The 12,505-nt window shown below is 43.7% G+C and overlaps 1 protein-coding gene across 6 annotated transcripts; it reads left to right on the forward strand.

The window, feature by feature from the left end:
- Nucleotides 1–249: 249 nt before the first annotated feature.
- LOC112237657 (nucleoporin p58/p45) lies at nucleotides 250–12,284 on the forward strand. Of its 6 annotated transcripts, none has more exons than XM_024406247.2 (14): nucleotides 250–1,055; nucleotides 1,515–1,537; nucleotides 2,035–2,301; nucleotides 4,274–4,315; nucleotides 4,395–4,554; nucleotides 4,696–4,761; nucleotides 4,887–5,061; nucleotides 5,171–5,250; nucleotides 6,565–6,683; nucleotides 6,788–6,870; nucleotides 6,986–7,187; nucleotides 10,647–10,730; nucleotides 11,150–11,248; nucleotides 11,384–12,284. In XM_024406247.2, exons 1-14 carry the CDS (start codon nucleotides 976–978, stop codon nucleotides 11,551–11,553), a joined length of 1,650 nt encoding a protein of 549 aa, XP_024262015.1. In that variant the 5' UTR covers nucleotides 250–975; the 3' UTR covers nucleotides 11,554–12,284. The 6 variants fall into 6 exon arrangements, with proteins under 6 accessions (XP_024262015.1, XP_024262017.1, XP_024262012.1 ...); XM_024406244.2 differs by having other exon boundaries at nucleotides 255–1,055; nucleotides 1,515–1,672; XM_024406249.2 differs by lacking the exon at nucleotides 4,274–4,315 and having other exon boundaries at nucleotides 251–1,055.
- Nucleotides 12,285–12,505: the final 221 nt, after the last annotated feature.

Raw genomic sequence — 12,505 nt, forward strand, 5'->3', positions numbered from 1 at the left:
TTTTAAACCTAACCTTAACCACACTACTAACATTATGCCTAACCCTAATTTTAAATTAACACCAAAAATCTAATTTTTGTTTTCATGAATTTTTACGATATAGACATTTTTGACTTTGTGACTGTGGTAACTAGTGTTGACCGTTATCCACTACAGCGCTTCCCGCTTTGGTGACGTCAATGGGCGATCTACCTCACCGCCACGTAGTGCAGATTCCATTGTTTGATTGTTTATTTTTTTATTACTTGATCTTTTTTGTATGTTTTAGTATTTTCTCGTTAATACATGTGTTCTGTTTTGTATGATGTAACAATATAAATTGTTGATTTGTATTTTGTATAATACTTCTTTTTTTTTAAACGTAGTACAGATTCCAGGCGTTATGTGAAATGTTTCACCCATCCATCAGACATCGAATTCAGAGTAGTCTAAGTAGAGGATATTCTTGTTAGGCATTACTCCACCACTTATTACTATTTGCACACATTCTGTAATCGTTCCATCGTGACACATGTATGTATTTAAAACCCGTTCTCAAACTGACAAATAATTAAAGCGAATTTTTACTTCTTCAAAAACATGATAGCAATCGCTAGATGTCCCCATATGACCGTCCAATCTGCCAAGTCCTCCAGTATCCCAGCAGGCCACAATAACCGGAAAGTACATTGAGGGTAAAGCGCGGATTCGGAAAAAACAGTTTTGAGAAGGAAGCTAACATTTTAGTGCTGTTTAACTATATGCATAACGGATTAATTACCTTTCAGATCGCTGTAAATGTGTATACGTTACTAAGCGTGTGAGTTTAAATCGCCGAATAGTATGTTTTTATTTTCTTTCACGTTACCATGACTTCGTAGCCACAGTCACACTGGCCTGCACGCGGGCGTTCGTGCCTTTCAAAGCTAGCTAACAGCTATCGAACAGTCAGTTAGATAAAGTTTGACTAACTAGAAACTTGGTTGTTGCTTAAAAATGTCAGGCTTTAATTTCGGATCCGGGTCTATTGGTTCCACCAACGCTGGCGGAGGGTTTTCGTTTGGAGCCGCTGCCAGGTAAGAATTGTACGGCTGACGTACGTTAGCTTTATCTCGCGGATATGTCGATACAGCGAGGGTTACCCAGGATGTATTGTAGCTAACTAAATATCGATGTAGAAGTAATCATGCAAACAGCGCTCTGATGTAAGTGTGTCAAACTGCTAATATATATTATGGGTGTGTCAACTAGTTGTTGTTTTTTATATATATATATATATATATATGTGTGTGTGTGTGTGTGTGTGTGTGTGTGTGTATTATATGAGAGAGAAGTTTGTATTCAGTGTGGGGTTTAGACTTCGGCCTTTTCTATGTCATAGCTACGTACTGTTCGTATTCAGCAGATATACATTGTAATTGTGACAGCGGCATATTGCACGTCTGTAAATATGGTGAGTCATACTGCAAAGTCATGTAATGTTTTGTACTTATTCCCTCTATCTCCCCCACTTTTTTTCTCACCCCTTTCTCTAGTACCCCAGCTGCAGCAGGTACAGGTGGGTTTACTCTGGGTGGAGCTCTGGGTGCTACAGCCCCAGCCTCCACCACCACCACCTCTTCTCTGGGCCTGGGCGGGTCACTATTCTCACAAAAACCTACTGGGGGGTTCTCCTTTAACACTCCTGCCTCAGGTAGGCACACACGTTTTCAACATGGCCTGTCGATCTCTTTCCCTCTGCAGACCTGCCTCATGCTTGATGTTTCCTACCAACAAGCACAAAGAAATACACAGACATACATTTAGGTGTAGGTGACTATTGTAGTTATGGTGCTCCTGCACCCACCCACGGCCTTACATTAGGTGAGCTTACTATCAATGTAGCTCCACATCAGTCAAGACCTCCACTGCTACCATTGGCTCATCCCAGTCTGTGCCTTCGCATGATGATACAATAGTCCCTGTCTTGGCAGATTAATTTGTTAATGCCTGTGGGTGAGGCTGTCCTATGGTTGAGTCTACCTTTAACCCTGCTCTACCTGCTGTCTCTCCCAGGTGCCCCAGCAGCCTCTACAGCCCCTACCACGGGCTTCAGTATGACCTTCAATAAACCCTCTGCCTCGGCCCAACCCTTCTCCCTCACTGCAGCCTCCTCAGCCCCCACAGGGGCAGGACTGACACTAGGCTCAGTCCTCACCTCCACTGCGCCACAGCAAGGAGCCACAGGATTCTCTCTCAACCTAGGGGGTGTGGCCGCAAGTACAGCCCCATCCACAGGTCTATCGCTGGGTTCCAGTATGTTCTCTAACATGGCTACTACTGGTTAGTTAACTAAATATCTCTGTCTCTCTCTGTTATCCAGCATGGATCCTACTGGTTAGTTAATTACACATATCTCTCTCTGGGTCTCATCTAGAGGTTGACCGATTGATCGGAATGGCCGATTTAATTAGGGACGATTTCAAGTTTTCATAACAATCGGTATTTTTGGGCGCTGATTTTTTTTAAATATTTTTTTTATATATACCTTTTATTTAACTAGGCAAGTATGTTAAAGAACACATTCTTATTTTCAATGACGACCTAGGAGCGGTGGGTTAACTGCCTTGTTCAGGGGCAGAATGACAGATTTTCACCTTGTCAGCTCGGGGGATCCAATCTTGCAAGCTTATAGTTAACGAGTCCAACGCTATAACCACCTGCCTCTCGTTGCACTCCACGAGGAGACTGCCTGTTACGCGAAGCCAAGGTAATTTGCTAGCTAGCATTAAACTTATCTTACAAGAAACAAGCAATCAATCATAATCACTAGTTATAACTACACGTGGTTGATGATATTACTAGTTTATCTAGCGTGTCCTATAATCAATGCAACGCTGGGGGATGATTTAACAAAAGCGTATTTGCAAAAAAAAGCACAATCGTTGGACAACTGTACCTAACCATAAACACCAATGCCTTTCTTAAAATCAGCACACAGTAGTATATATTTTGAAACCTTCATATTTAGCTAAAAGAAATCTAGGTTAGCAGGCAATATTAACCAGGTGAAATCATGTCACTTCTCTTGCACTCATTGCACGCAGAGTCAGGGTATATGCAACAGAATTTTACATAATTATGACATAACATTGAAGGTTGTGCAATGTAACAAGAATATTTCGACTTAGGGATGCCACCCGTTAGATAAAATACTGAATGGTTCCGTATTTCACTGAAATAATAAACGTTTTGTTTTCGAAATGATAGTTTCCGGATTTGACCATATTAATGGCCTAAGGCTCATATTTCTGTGTGTTATGTTATAATTAAGTCTATGATTTGATAGAGCAGTCTGACTGAGTGATGGTAGGCAGCAGCAGGCTCGTAAGCATTCATTCAAACAGCTCTTTTGTGCGTTTTGCCAGCAGCTCTTCGCAAGCACTGCGCTGTTTATGACTTCAAGCCTATCAGCCTAATGGCTGGTGTAACCGATGTGAAATGGCTGGCTAGTTAGCGGGGTGCGCGCTAATAGCGTTTCAAACGTCACTCGCTCTGAGACTTGGAGTAGTTATTCCCCTTGCTCTGCAAGGGCTGCGGCTTTTGTGGAGCGATGGGTAACGCTTCTTCGAGGGTGGCTGTTGTCGATGTGTTCCTGGTTCGAGCCCAGGAAGGGGCGAGGAGAGGGACGGAAGCTGTACTGTTACACTGGCAATACTATATTTGCCTATAAGAACATCCAATAGTCAAAGGTATATGAAATACAAATGGTATAGAAATAGTCCTATAAATACTATATTAACTACAACCTAAAACCTCTTAACTTGGAATATTGAAGTCTCATGTTAAAAGGAACCACCAACTTTCATATGTTCTCATGTTCTGAACAAGGAACTCAAACGTTAGCTTTTTTTACATGGCACATATTGCACTTTTACTTCTCCAAACTTTGTTTTTGCATTATTTAAAGCAAATTGAACATGTTTCATTTATTTATTTGAGGCTAAATAGATTTTTATTGATGTATTATATTAAGTTAAAATAAGTGTTCATTCAGTATTGTTGTAAATGTTATTATTACAAATAAATAAAATCGGGCCGATTTTTAATCGGTATCGGCTTGTTTGGTCCTCCAATAATCAGTATCGGCGTTGAAAAATCATAATCGGTCGACTTCTAGTCTCATCACACCTATCTTTTTCAATTTCTGTCTCTTATCTCTGTCTTTTCACTACATTCCTTATTTGGAGGTAATGAATGATCTGTCTCGTGTGTGTGTGTGACTAACACCTTTTTGATTATGTGTTGATCTTAGGTCTGAGTCAGTCCACTCTTGGAGGACTGGGGTTTGCGTTAGGTTTGTATGGGTGTCAGACTAACATTTGCATGATTGTGTTTGTGAGTGTCGGTGTGTTTATTTGTGTTAATGTTTTCAGGTTTGGGCCAGACCACTCTCGGATCAGGGGGGTTGACGTTAGGTTCCCTGGCCTCTACCTCCACGGCGGTGTCAGCGGCCCCCAGCCTTGGACTGGGAGGAGTTGACTTCAGCACCTCCTCAGAGAAGAAAAGCGACAAATCATCAGGGGCCAGCCCACAGTGAGTCCTACTGATTGACAGCTGTCTGGACCAATGAGTGTCCACAGTGTCATTTCTTGACCAATTGTTTATAATGGTCATCATAATAGGTAATATATCTGACTCTTGTCCCTGTTTATTTTTCTTTCCTCTCACTCTCAGAGACAGTAAAGCTTTGAAAGATGAAAATTTGCCTCCAGTCATCTGTCAGGATGTAGACAACTTCCAGTACGTAAATCAGTACTTTTCTTCAACTACACCCCATGTTAGTGTGTGTGGCTCTAACAGTACTGTTTGCACATCGTTGGTCATGAAGATGCATTGTGTTGACGTGTGAGTTCTCCGTCCTGTAGGAAGTTTGTGAAGGAGCAGAAGCAGGTTCACGAGGAGATCAGCAGGATGTCATCTAAAGCCATGCTGAAGGTTCAGGACGATATCAAGAGTCTCAAACAGCTGCTGTCTGTCAGCGCTTCGGGACTACAGAGAAACGCCCTGGCTATAGACAAACTGAAGATGGAGACTGCGCAGGTACACACGCTGATGTCACATTGTCCTTTGAGGAATTAAGGCTCAAAATACACATGCCCTTACTGTTGCTGAACGTCATAGTCCCTCTCTCCTAACCCTCCTCGTCTAGGAGTTGAAGAATGCAGACATAGCTCTGCGGACTCAGAAGACTCCCCCTGGACTCCAGCACGACAACACAGCTCCCTATGAGTGAGTATTCCTATCACCATCATTGTTATATCCCCCTGAACTTACATGATCAAAAGTATGTGAACACCTGCTCGTCGACTATCTTGTTCCAAAATCATGGGCATTAATATGGAGTTGGTCCCCCCTTTGCTGCTATAACAGCCTCCACTCTTCTGGGAAGGCTTTCAACTAGATGTTGGAACATTGCTGTGGGGACTTGCTTCCATTCAGCCACAAGAGCATTAGTGAGGTCGGGTACTGATTTTGGGCAATTAGGCCTGGCTCGCAGTCAAAGCGCCAATTCATCCCAAAGGTGTTCGATGGGGTTGAGGCCAGAACTCGGTGTTGGCCAGTCAAGTTCTTCCACACCAATCTCGACAAACCATTTCTGTATGGACCTCGCTTTGTGCATAGGGACATTGTCATGGTGAAACAGAAAAGGGCCTTCCCCAAACTGTTGCCACAAAGTTGGAAGCACAGAATCGCCTAGAATGTCATTATATGCTGTAGCGTTAAGATTTCCCTTCAGTGGAACTAAGGGGCCTAGCCCGAACCATGAGAACAGCCCCAGACCATTATTCCCCCTCCACCAAGCTTGACAGTTGGCACTATGCATTAGGGCAGGTAGCGTTCTCCTGGCTTCCGCCAAAACCAGATTTGTCTGTTGGACTGCCAGATGGTGAAGCGTGATTCATCACTCCAAGGAACACGTTTCCTCTGCTCCAGAGTCCAATAGCGACAAGCTTTACACCACTCCAGCCGATGCTTGGCATTGCGCATGGTGATCTTCATGAAGCTCCCGACAAACAGTTATTGTGCTGAAGTTGCTTCCAGAGGAAGTTTGGAACTCGGTAGTGAGTGTTTCAACCGAGGACAGGTTTTTACACGCTTCCGCAGTTGGCTGTCCCGTTCTGTGAGCTCGTGGCCTACCACTTCGCGGCTAAGCCGTTGCTGCTCCTAGGCGTTTCCACTTCACAATAACAGAATTAACAGTTGACCGAGGCAGCTCTAACAGGCCAGAAATTTGATCAACTGACTTGTTGGAAAGGTGGCATCCTATGACGGTGCCATGTTGAAAGTCACAGAGCTCTTCAGGAAGGCCATTCTACTGCCAATGTTTGTCTATGGAGATTGCATGGCAGTGTGCTTGATGCACCTGTCAGCAATGGGTGTGGCTGAAATAGGTGAATCACTCATTTAAAGGGGTGTCCACATACTCTTGTGTGAGTATATATAATGTACCATACCCCTTTTTGATTTTTAACCACAGATGAATGTACTGTATTTTAGCCATAATAAATTCAATCCTGTCTCATTCTTTCTCTCTGTCTGTAGTTATTTCCGGTGTTTAGTGGAACAGTTTGAGGTTCAGTTGCAGCAGTACAGACAGCAGATAGAGGAACTGGAGAATCACCTTACTACACAGGGCAGTGGATCACACATCACACCACAGGGTAACATACATACATACACACACACATACATACACAGACTCTTGACTTTCTTCATAGTCTTTATGTGTGTGTTTCTGTCTCTCTTCACTGAATATTGTGTGTAGATCTGTCACTGGCCATGCAGAAGTTGTACCAGACGTTTGTGGCTCTGGCTGCTCAGCTCCAGTCAGTACACGAGAACGTCAAGGTAAGTCCTACAGACATCACTGTTGACTGTTCTATAAGAAATCACCTTGTTACAGAAATAAATATTGAGTATTTTGAATGAAGTGATTGAGGTTCTTCCTCTGGGGTATCTGTAGACCCTGAAGCAGCAGTACCTGGGATACCGCCGGGCCTTCCTGGAGGACTCCACGGACGTCTTCGAGTCCAAGCGGGTGGCCAGTAAGAAGTGGCAGAGTGCCCCACGCATCACCACTGGCCCCGCCCCCTTCAGCAGCATCCCCAATGCGGCGGCGGTCGCCATGGCAGCCACGCTGAGCCAGCAGCAGCAGCCCGGCCCAGGTCTGACCTCCGCCTTCAAGTTCTAGAACCCTGACCCCCTCACCTTTGACCTTTCACCTTACCACCCCTCAGTCTGACAGAGAGAGGGGGGAGGAGAGAGATGTAGGGGGAGAGAAGGAAAGTGGGACAGAATAAAAATGTAGCCAGTGCCCAACTTTTAGGTTAGTTTGTGTTTTCTTTCTCTGGAAAGAGGGAGAGAAATGGAGGGAAGGAGAAAGAGGAGAATGTAAAATCAACATAGTAAGTTCCAAACCGTGTTCAGTTTGTTTTTCTCCAGTGGTTCTGCTCTATACGTGTGAGAAGACCTTTTCCTCACAGGCATTAGACCCAAAGCAATCTTTCTGCGGTGGTGTTGGAACTGCCTGTTCATCAACGTAGCAGGGGCCATTACTTGGCTCTCTGCTTTCCCTTCATCTCCCCCTCTCTCTCTGTCTCTCTGTCTCTCCCTCCATAAGAGAAGCACTTAACAGTTTCTCAGTGAATCTGTGGCTTTTTAAGATGATTGAAAAAGTGTAGAGTGCTCAGATTACTGGAGATGAGACTAAAAACAAGGAAGGCAGGACTCGTATCACTGGGTATTTATTCACAGCTCTCATCTGTCCCAGACTCTCTAGACCATAATCTTTTGAATAAGTGGAGGCTACATTCTCTTTGGGTTCAGTCGCTTAATTTATATTGAATGGGTTCTTGATTATCTATATTTATTGAAGGTGCTTTTTTTGTGAAGCTTAACTGCTTTGGTTTTATTGAATAAAATATCATAGGTAGTTACTCTGGACTTCTGGATGGTGTAACGTGGTGGTTCCAAGTGAGTGTGCTCTGTGTCTTCGATTAGGACGCAACTGTCCAAATCGGTTTAGTTCGGAAATTGGGTCTCAACCTTTTATAAATTATTATTAGGATTTTCCTGAACAAACTGGTTTAGATTAGGACACAGTTGTGTTTGTGTGTTTTCATAAAGCAGTAATGTAGCTTTCACTGTGTGGTAGCAGTCTTGATAAGCACTTAAATCACACACACTCATTCTCTCTCACACACACACACACACCAGCCTTAGACCAGCAGATCTCCCTTCCCAACTAGGTTGTATGTAATGAGTAATGATTTGTCTGTTTTCTCGGCATCTGTCATTTTGTCTTTGATTGACATGCTTCACCTATATTTCAGGATGACATTTTAAAAGTTCAAGACGATCTGACAGTGTATAGCTTAGTGTTTAAAGAAGATATTATAATTTACTGCACAGGTCTCGCATCAAAAGGGTGTTTTAATTTCGGTGAAAGATTTTAACTGTTGAACATATGCATTCCTTTTTGTAACAACGGCAGCGTCTTTAGTTGTAATAGCAATAACAGCAGGCTCTGGTTGCTAGTGGCCAGGTGTGTGCTTGTCTGTGTGTGTGTGACTGTATCCGCATTGTAGACAGGACAATGACTGCCTCAGCCGGTAATAACCGTTGTACAGTAATTTTAACCACAGACAAGACACCCACTTCTACCTGACAGTCCATATCACTTTCAATTCATCACTATGCATTCTACAATAACCTTTTGACTAAGATAATGATTGTGATTTATGAGTATTTCCTACACACACTACTTAACACTGGCAGGTGGTCTACCATGCAGGTCTACCTCACTCCAGGATATAGATGGCAGAGGGGCTGATGACGCACAGTCTATCTGTACAGATGGAACCTAGTTCTCTTTAGTTCCATAATCCATTCTATTTAATAGAAGGGCTACGGTGTTACGTCACTCACTAGTTTTACAGGGGAGAAACCGAGTGAACGTGCTGCTCGTATCGACTGCCTTGGGAAGGCCAGTTGGATCATTAGTGCCAAAAATCAGTATTTTTCTCTATTCAGAGTCGGCCATTTTGTGCTCCGAGATTAACCAACTGCTGCTCTGGACTGACCCGTCTGTCCTCCATTTCACGCTAGCATTCCAGAACCACTGAAACTTTGATTGTTCTAGAATGAGTAGCTAAATAGTTGTGAAACTGGAACACGTAAATTAGTTCTGGAACTCTGTGGTTGGTTTCTATAACTCGTGGTCTGCTCTACATAGCAAACTCCTGTTAATGTGACAGGGCTGGCTAACAGGACTATGATGAATGTCTTGGGGCTTTTTGAAGGGGTTCAATGAGGTCAGAAGGTCCGATAGCTTTTGTTTTTTTAATCCCAGCCCCCGTCCCTGCAGGAGGCCTTTTGGTAGGCCGTCATTGTAAATAAGAATTTGTTCTTAACTGGCTTGCCTACTTAAATAAATAAATGACTACTAGTTGTGGTTGGACTGACTGGCTGAGAGACTGTCCGTCCACTCAGACAGTGTTCAGACTCAGAGGAATAGCTAGTTGGAGCCAGTGAAGTGCTGGGATGTTTGTAGAACACTGGTATTGGCTGGGGAAGGTGTATTTTCAGACAAAAACACAGATGCCAATTCTGTGGCCTGTTCAGGAGGGTGTGATGTTATAGAACGCTCAGATAGAAATGTGTTGTAGAATAGGGAGTCATCAGCTCTATTCATTACATTTCTGTCTTCAACGTACAGAACGTGTTGCATCACTGAACACACCCCTCATCTTCACTCTGGTTCAGAGTGCTTTTGTTTAGAATGGTGTGTTTAATCTAAGTATAACCAATGCTTGTTGTTGACGATGATGCATATATCTGATACTATATAATATTGTGTGCCTTTTGAAACTAGACATATATTAATAATAATTTTGCGATGCATTTTTCCTAGCACATGCTAGTTCCTTCACTCTTGGAATCTTGAATAGTTTTGGAAGACTTGTGAAATGCAATATAGCGGCTAGGAATTAACAATCGGTTGTGTCCTTTAACTGTGTCTGTTTATATGTAAGTGGTATTGCTTTAAATTGACAATAAATCCGTTTTAAAGGAGCGACTTTGTCTTTGTTTCTTTTTGACTGGTAAATTACTGATTTTTGAACACCCAATTGGATTTAAGAGAATTAATGAGTACACTTTTTGGATGATGCTAAAAACCAAGCTGAGTTTGCATCTCTAAAATCCAATTTGAGAAACGATACAGGTGCACGGAGGTTCAGAGTGAAGGAACTAGCAGACATGTTTCTACCACAGTCACATTTGTTTGACTATTTTATCTGTGAAAATCTATCCACAGTTGCTAATGTATTTGTAGAAATGTGTAGGGATTATCTCAAAGGGAACAACTTCGATGTGGCAGTAAGGTTAGTGTTGGGGTGAGACAGGAGGTTGGGCTTAGACGTAGTCTGGTGGAATGTGATACAGAACCACTGATCCACGGGGTCCTGACATGTTACTCTGTTCACTCTCTTGTGGACACACACACACAGCCTATATCACTACTGAACGTTGCAGAGGAAAGGGGGAACTTGACTTCAGTAACACACACACAAACGGACACTCCCTAGTCCAGAGGAGTAAGCTGTGTGCTCTCTCTGTCTCAGGGAGCCAGGTGTCCCTGGGGTCTGGCTTGGGAAACCCCTTTGCCTTGGGAGTGGGCTCTAGCTTGGGCACCTCAGGTCTCGGAGGTACTACCTCTTTTTACATCTAGTCTTTTCCTCTTCCTCATCCATCGCTACTATGTATCTTTTCTCACTCGCAACCTCCCTCCATTTCTCCCCCTCTTTGTGTGTGGAAGACTGTTGGCAGTGTTAGGAATGTATGTGGTGTGTGTTAAGCTCTTCACTATCTAGGGCTGAAACCGTCTGCCTGTAGCTGTGGTATGTAGTGGGTCTCTATGCTTTACTCTCGTCATTGGAGACAGTTACTTCTACTATACCCTGTTTGTGAGAGCCATTACAGAGGCTTAGCTACTGTTATTTCTCTCACTCTTGCAGTAGTTGTGTGTGTGGTGTGTCCATGAAGCTAAGCTCTCTCCCTCATGTAGTAGCAGCATAGTGAGTGTGTGTCCCTAAAGCTTGGCTCCCTCAATCTCTCTCCCCTGCAGTGTTTGGTGGGGGTCCAGGTTTCGGGGGGGTAGCGACGGGGGGCTCCTCATTTGGTTTCTCCTCTGCCAGCAAGCCCTCGGGAGGGAGCCTGAGTGCAGGTACACACACACACCTTACCTCCTTGTGCAAGCTCTCTGGAGGGTGTTTTAGCAGACACACACACTCCCTGTGAGCATACTCATTATTTGAATAACTCATGTCCTCTTCTGTTTCTCCTATCTCCTTCTCTCCAGGTTTTGGAAGCAACAGTAGTTCAGGGTTTAACTTCAGTAGCCCCGGCCTCAACGCGTCTGCAGGCCTGACGTTTGGCGTGTCCAACCCTCCCGCCACGGGCTTCGGCACTGGAGGTCCACTGCTGCAGCTCAAGAAGCCCCCGGTGGGAAACAAGAGGGGCAAGAGATAGAGGGGCAAAGGGAACGGTTAGGATTTGGGGAGGGTAAGCTGATCCTAGATCTGTGACTTCCAGAACTGTCCAAGGTTGTTTAATGGGTCACAGTCCATGTAGGTGGATTTGGGAGGGTACGTTTATTCTAGACCTGTGCCTAAGGGCGACTTCTAGAGCTGTCCAGGGGAGGTCGGGGTGTAACAGTCTGTCCCAGATCTTTATTTTTATACCTGACGGGGGAGCAGAGGGTTTGAGGGAGGGGGGTTATGCAGGACCAGGGTGGAGGGAATGAGGAGAGGGAGTCCTCAAGCAGAAAAAAAGATCAGCACATTTGGATAAGGTTCATAACCTGTGTTTTGTTCTTTTAAAATGTCCTCATTATTGTTTCATCATGATTGCTTAGTTTTTGTAGAGTTTTTATTTTCTACTCTTTGTAAGTGTTTGTTCTGAATGTCCCACACAGCCTCAAATTAGAACCTGAAAGGCCACCAGAACACACCAAACATGCACAAACACATACGTACATTTCCTGTCAAGTGTGAATTTATGCAGTGTGTGTGTGTCAATAGACCGTGGTGTTGTTTTAGGGCTGGTGGATGATGAGGGTATTACGGTCTGTGCTTTTCCGTTGTCTATTCTGATTCTCTCTGTTACCAAATAGTGATGTCATCCTGTTCTATTCATTTGAGTTGATAAGTGTAAACCTGTATTTTCAAACATCAGTTTAATAATAAAATTCCTGATGTTGATGATGGTTTTCCTTTGTCTGTTTTTGTTGAAATGTGTCTCTTATGAGCAGAGGACGTGTATCAAGTGTTTGGAAAGAATCTGCTGTTTGCCTGTTTACAATGCCACCTGGCGGTTGAACAAATATCTTGCGGCAATACATGTCACCTTTCTGGTCCAATCATCGAAGCAACAGTAAGCTATGTGACCTCGAGGGCAAACGTTTGGGGTTACTATGCAATGA

Source organism: Oncorhynchus tshawytscha, linkage group LG16, assembly GCF_018296145.1.
Source record: "Oncorhynchus tshawytscha isolate Ot180627B linkage group LG16, Otsh_v2.0, whole genome shotgun sequence".
NCBI classification, from domain to species: domain Eukaryota; kingdom Metazoa; phylum Chordata; class Actinopteri; order Salmoniformes; family Salmonidae; genus Oncorhynchus; species Oncorhynchus tshawytscha.

Excerpts from the sequence above, each read along its gene's own strand:
- LOC112237657 (XM_024406244.2), top strand. The coding sequence starts at position 976 with ATGTCAGGCTTTAATTTCGGATCCGGGTCTATTGGTTCCACCAACGCT. Across the intron at positions 5,251-6,564 it reads GACAACACAGCTCCCTATGA|TTATTTCCGGTGTTTAGTGG; the intron begins GTGAGTATTCCT and ends CTCTGTCTGTAG. Across the intron at positions 6,871-6,985 it reads CAGTACACGAGAACGTCAAG|ACCCTGAAGCAGCAGTACCT; the intron begins GTAAGTCCTACA and ends GGGTATCTGTAG.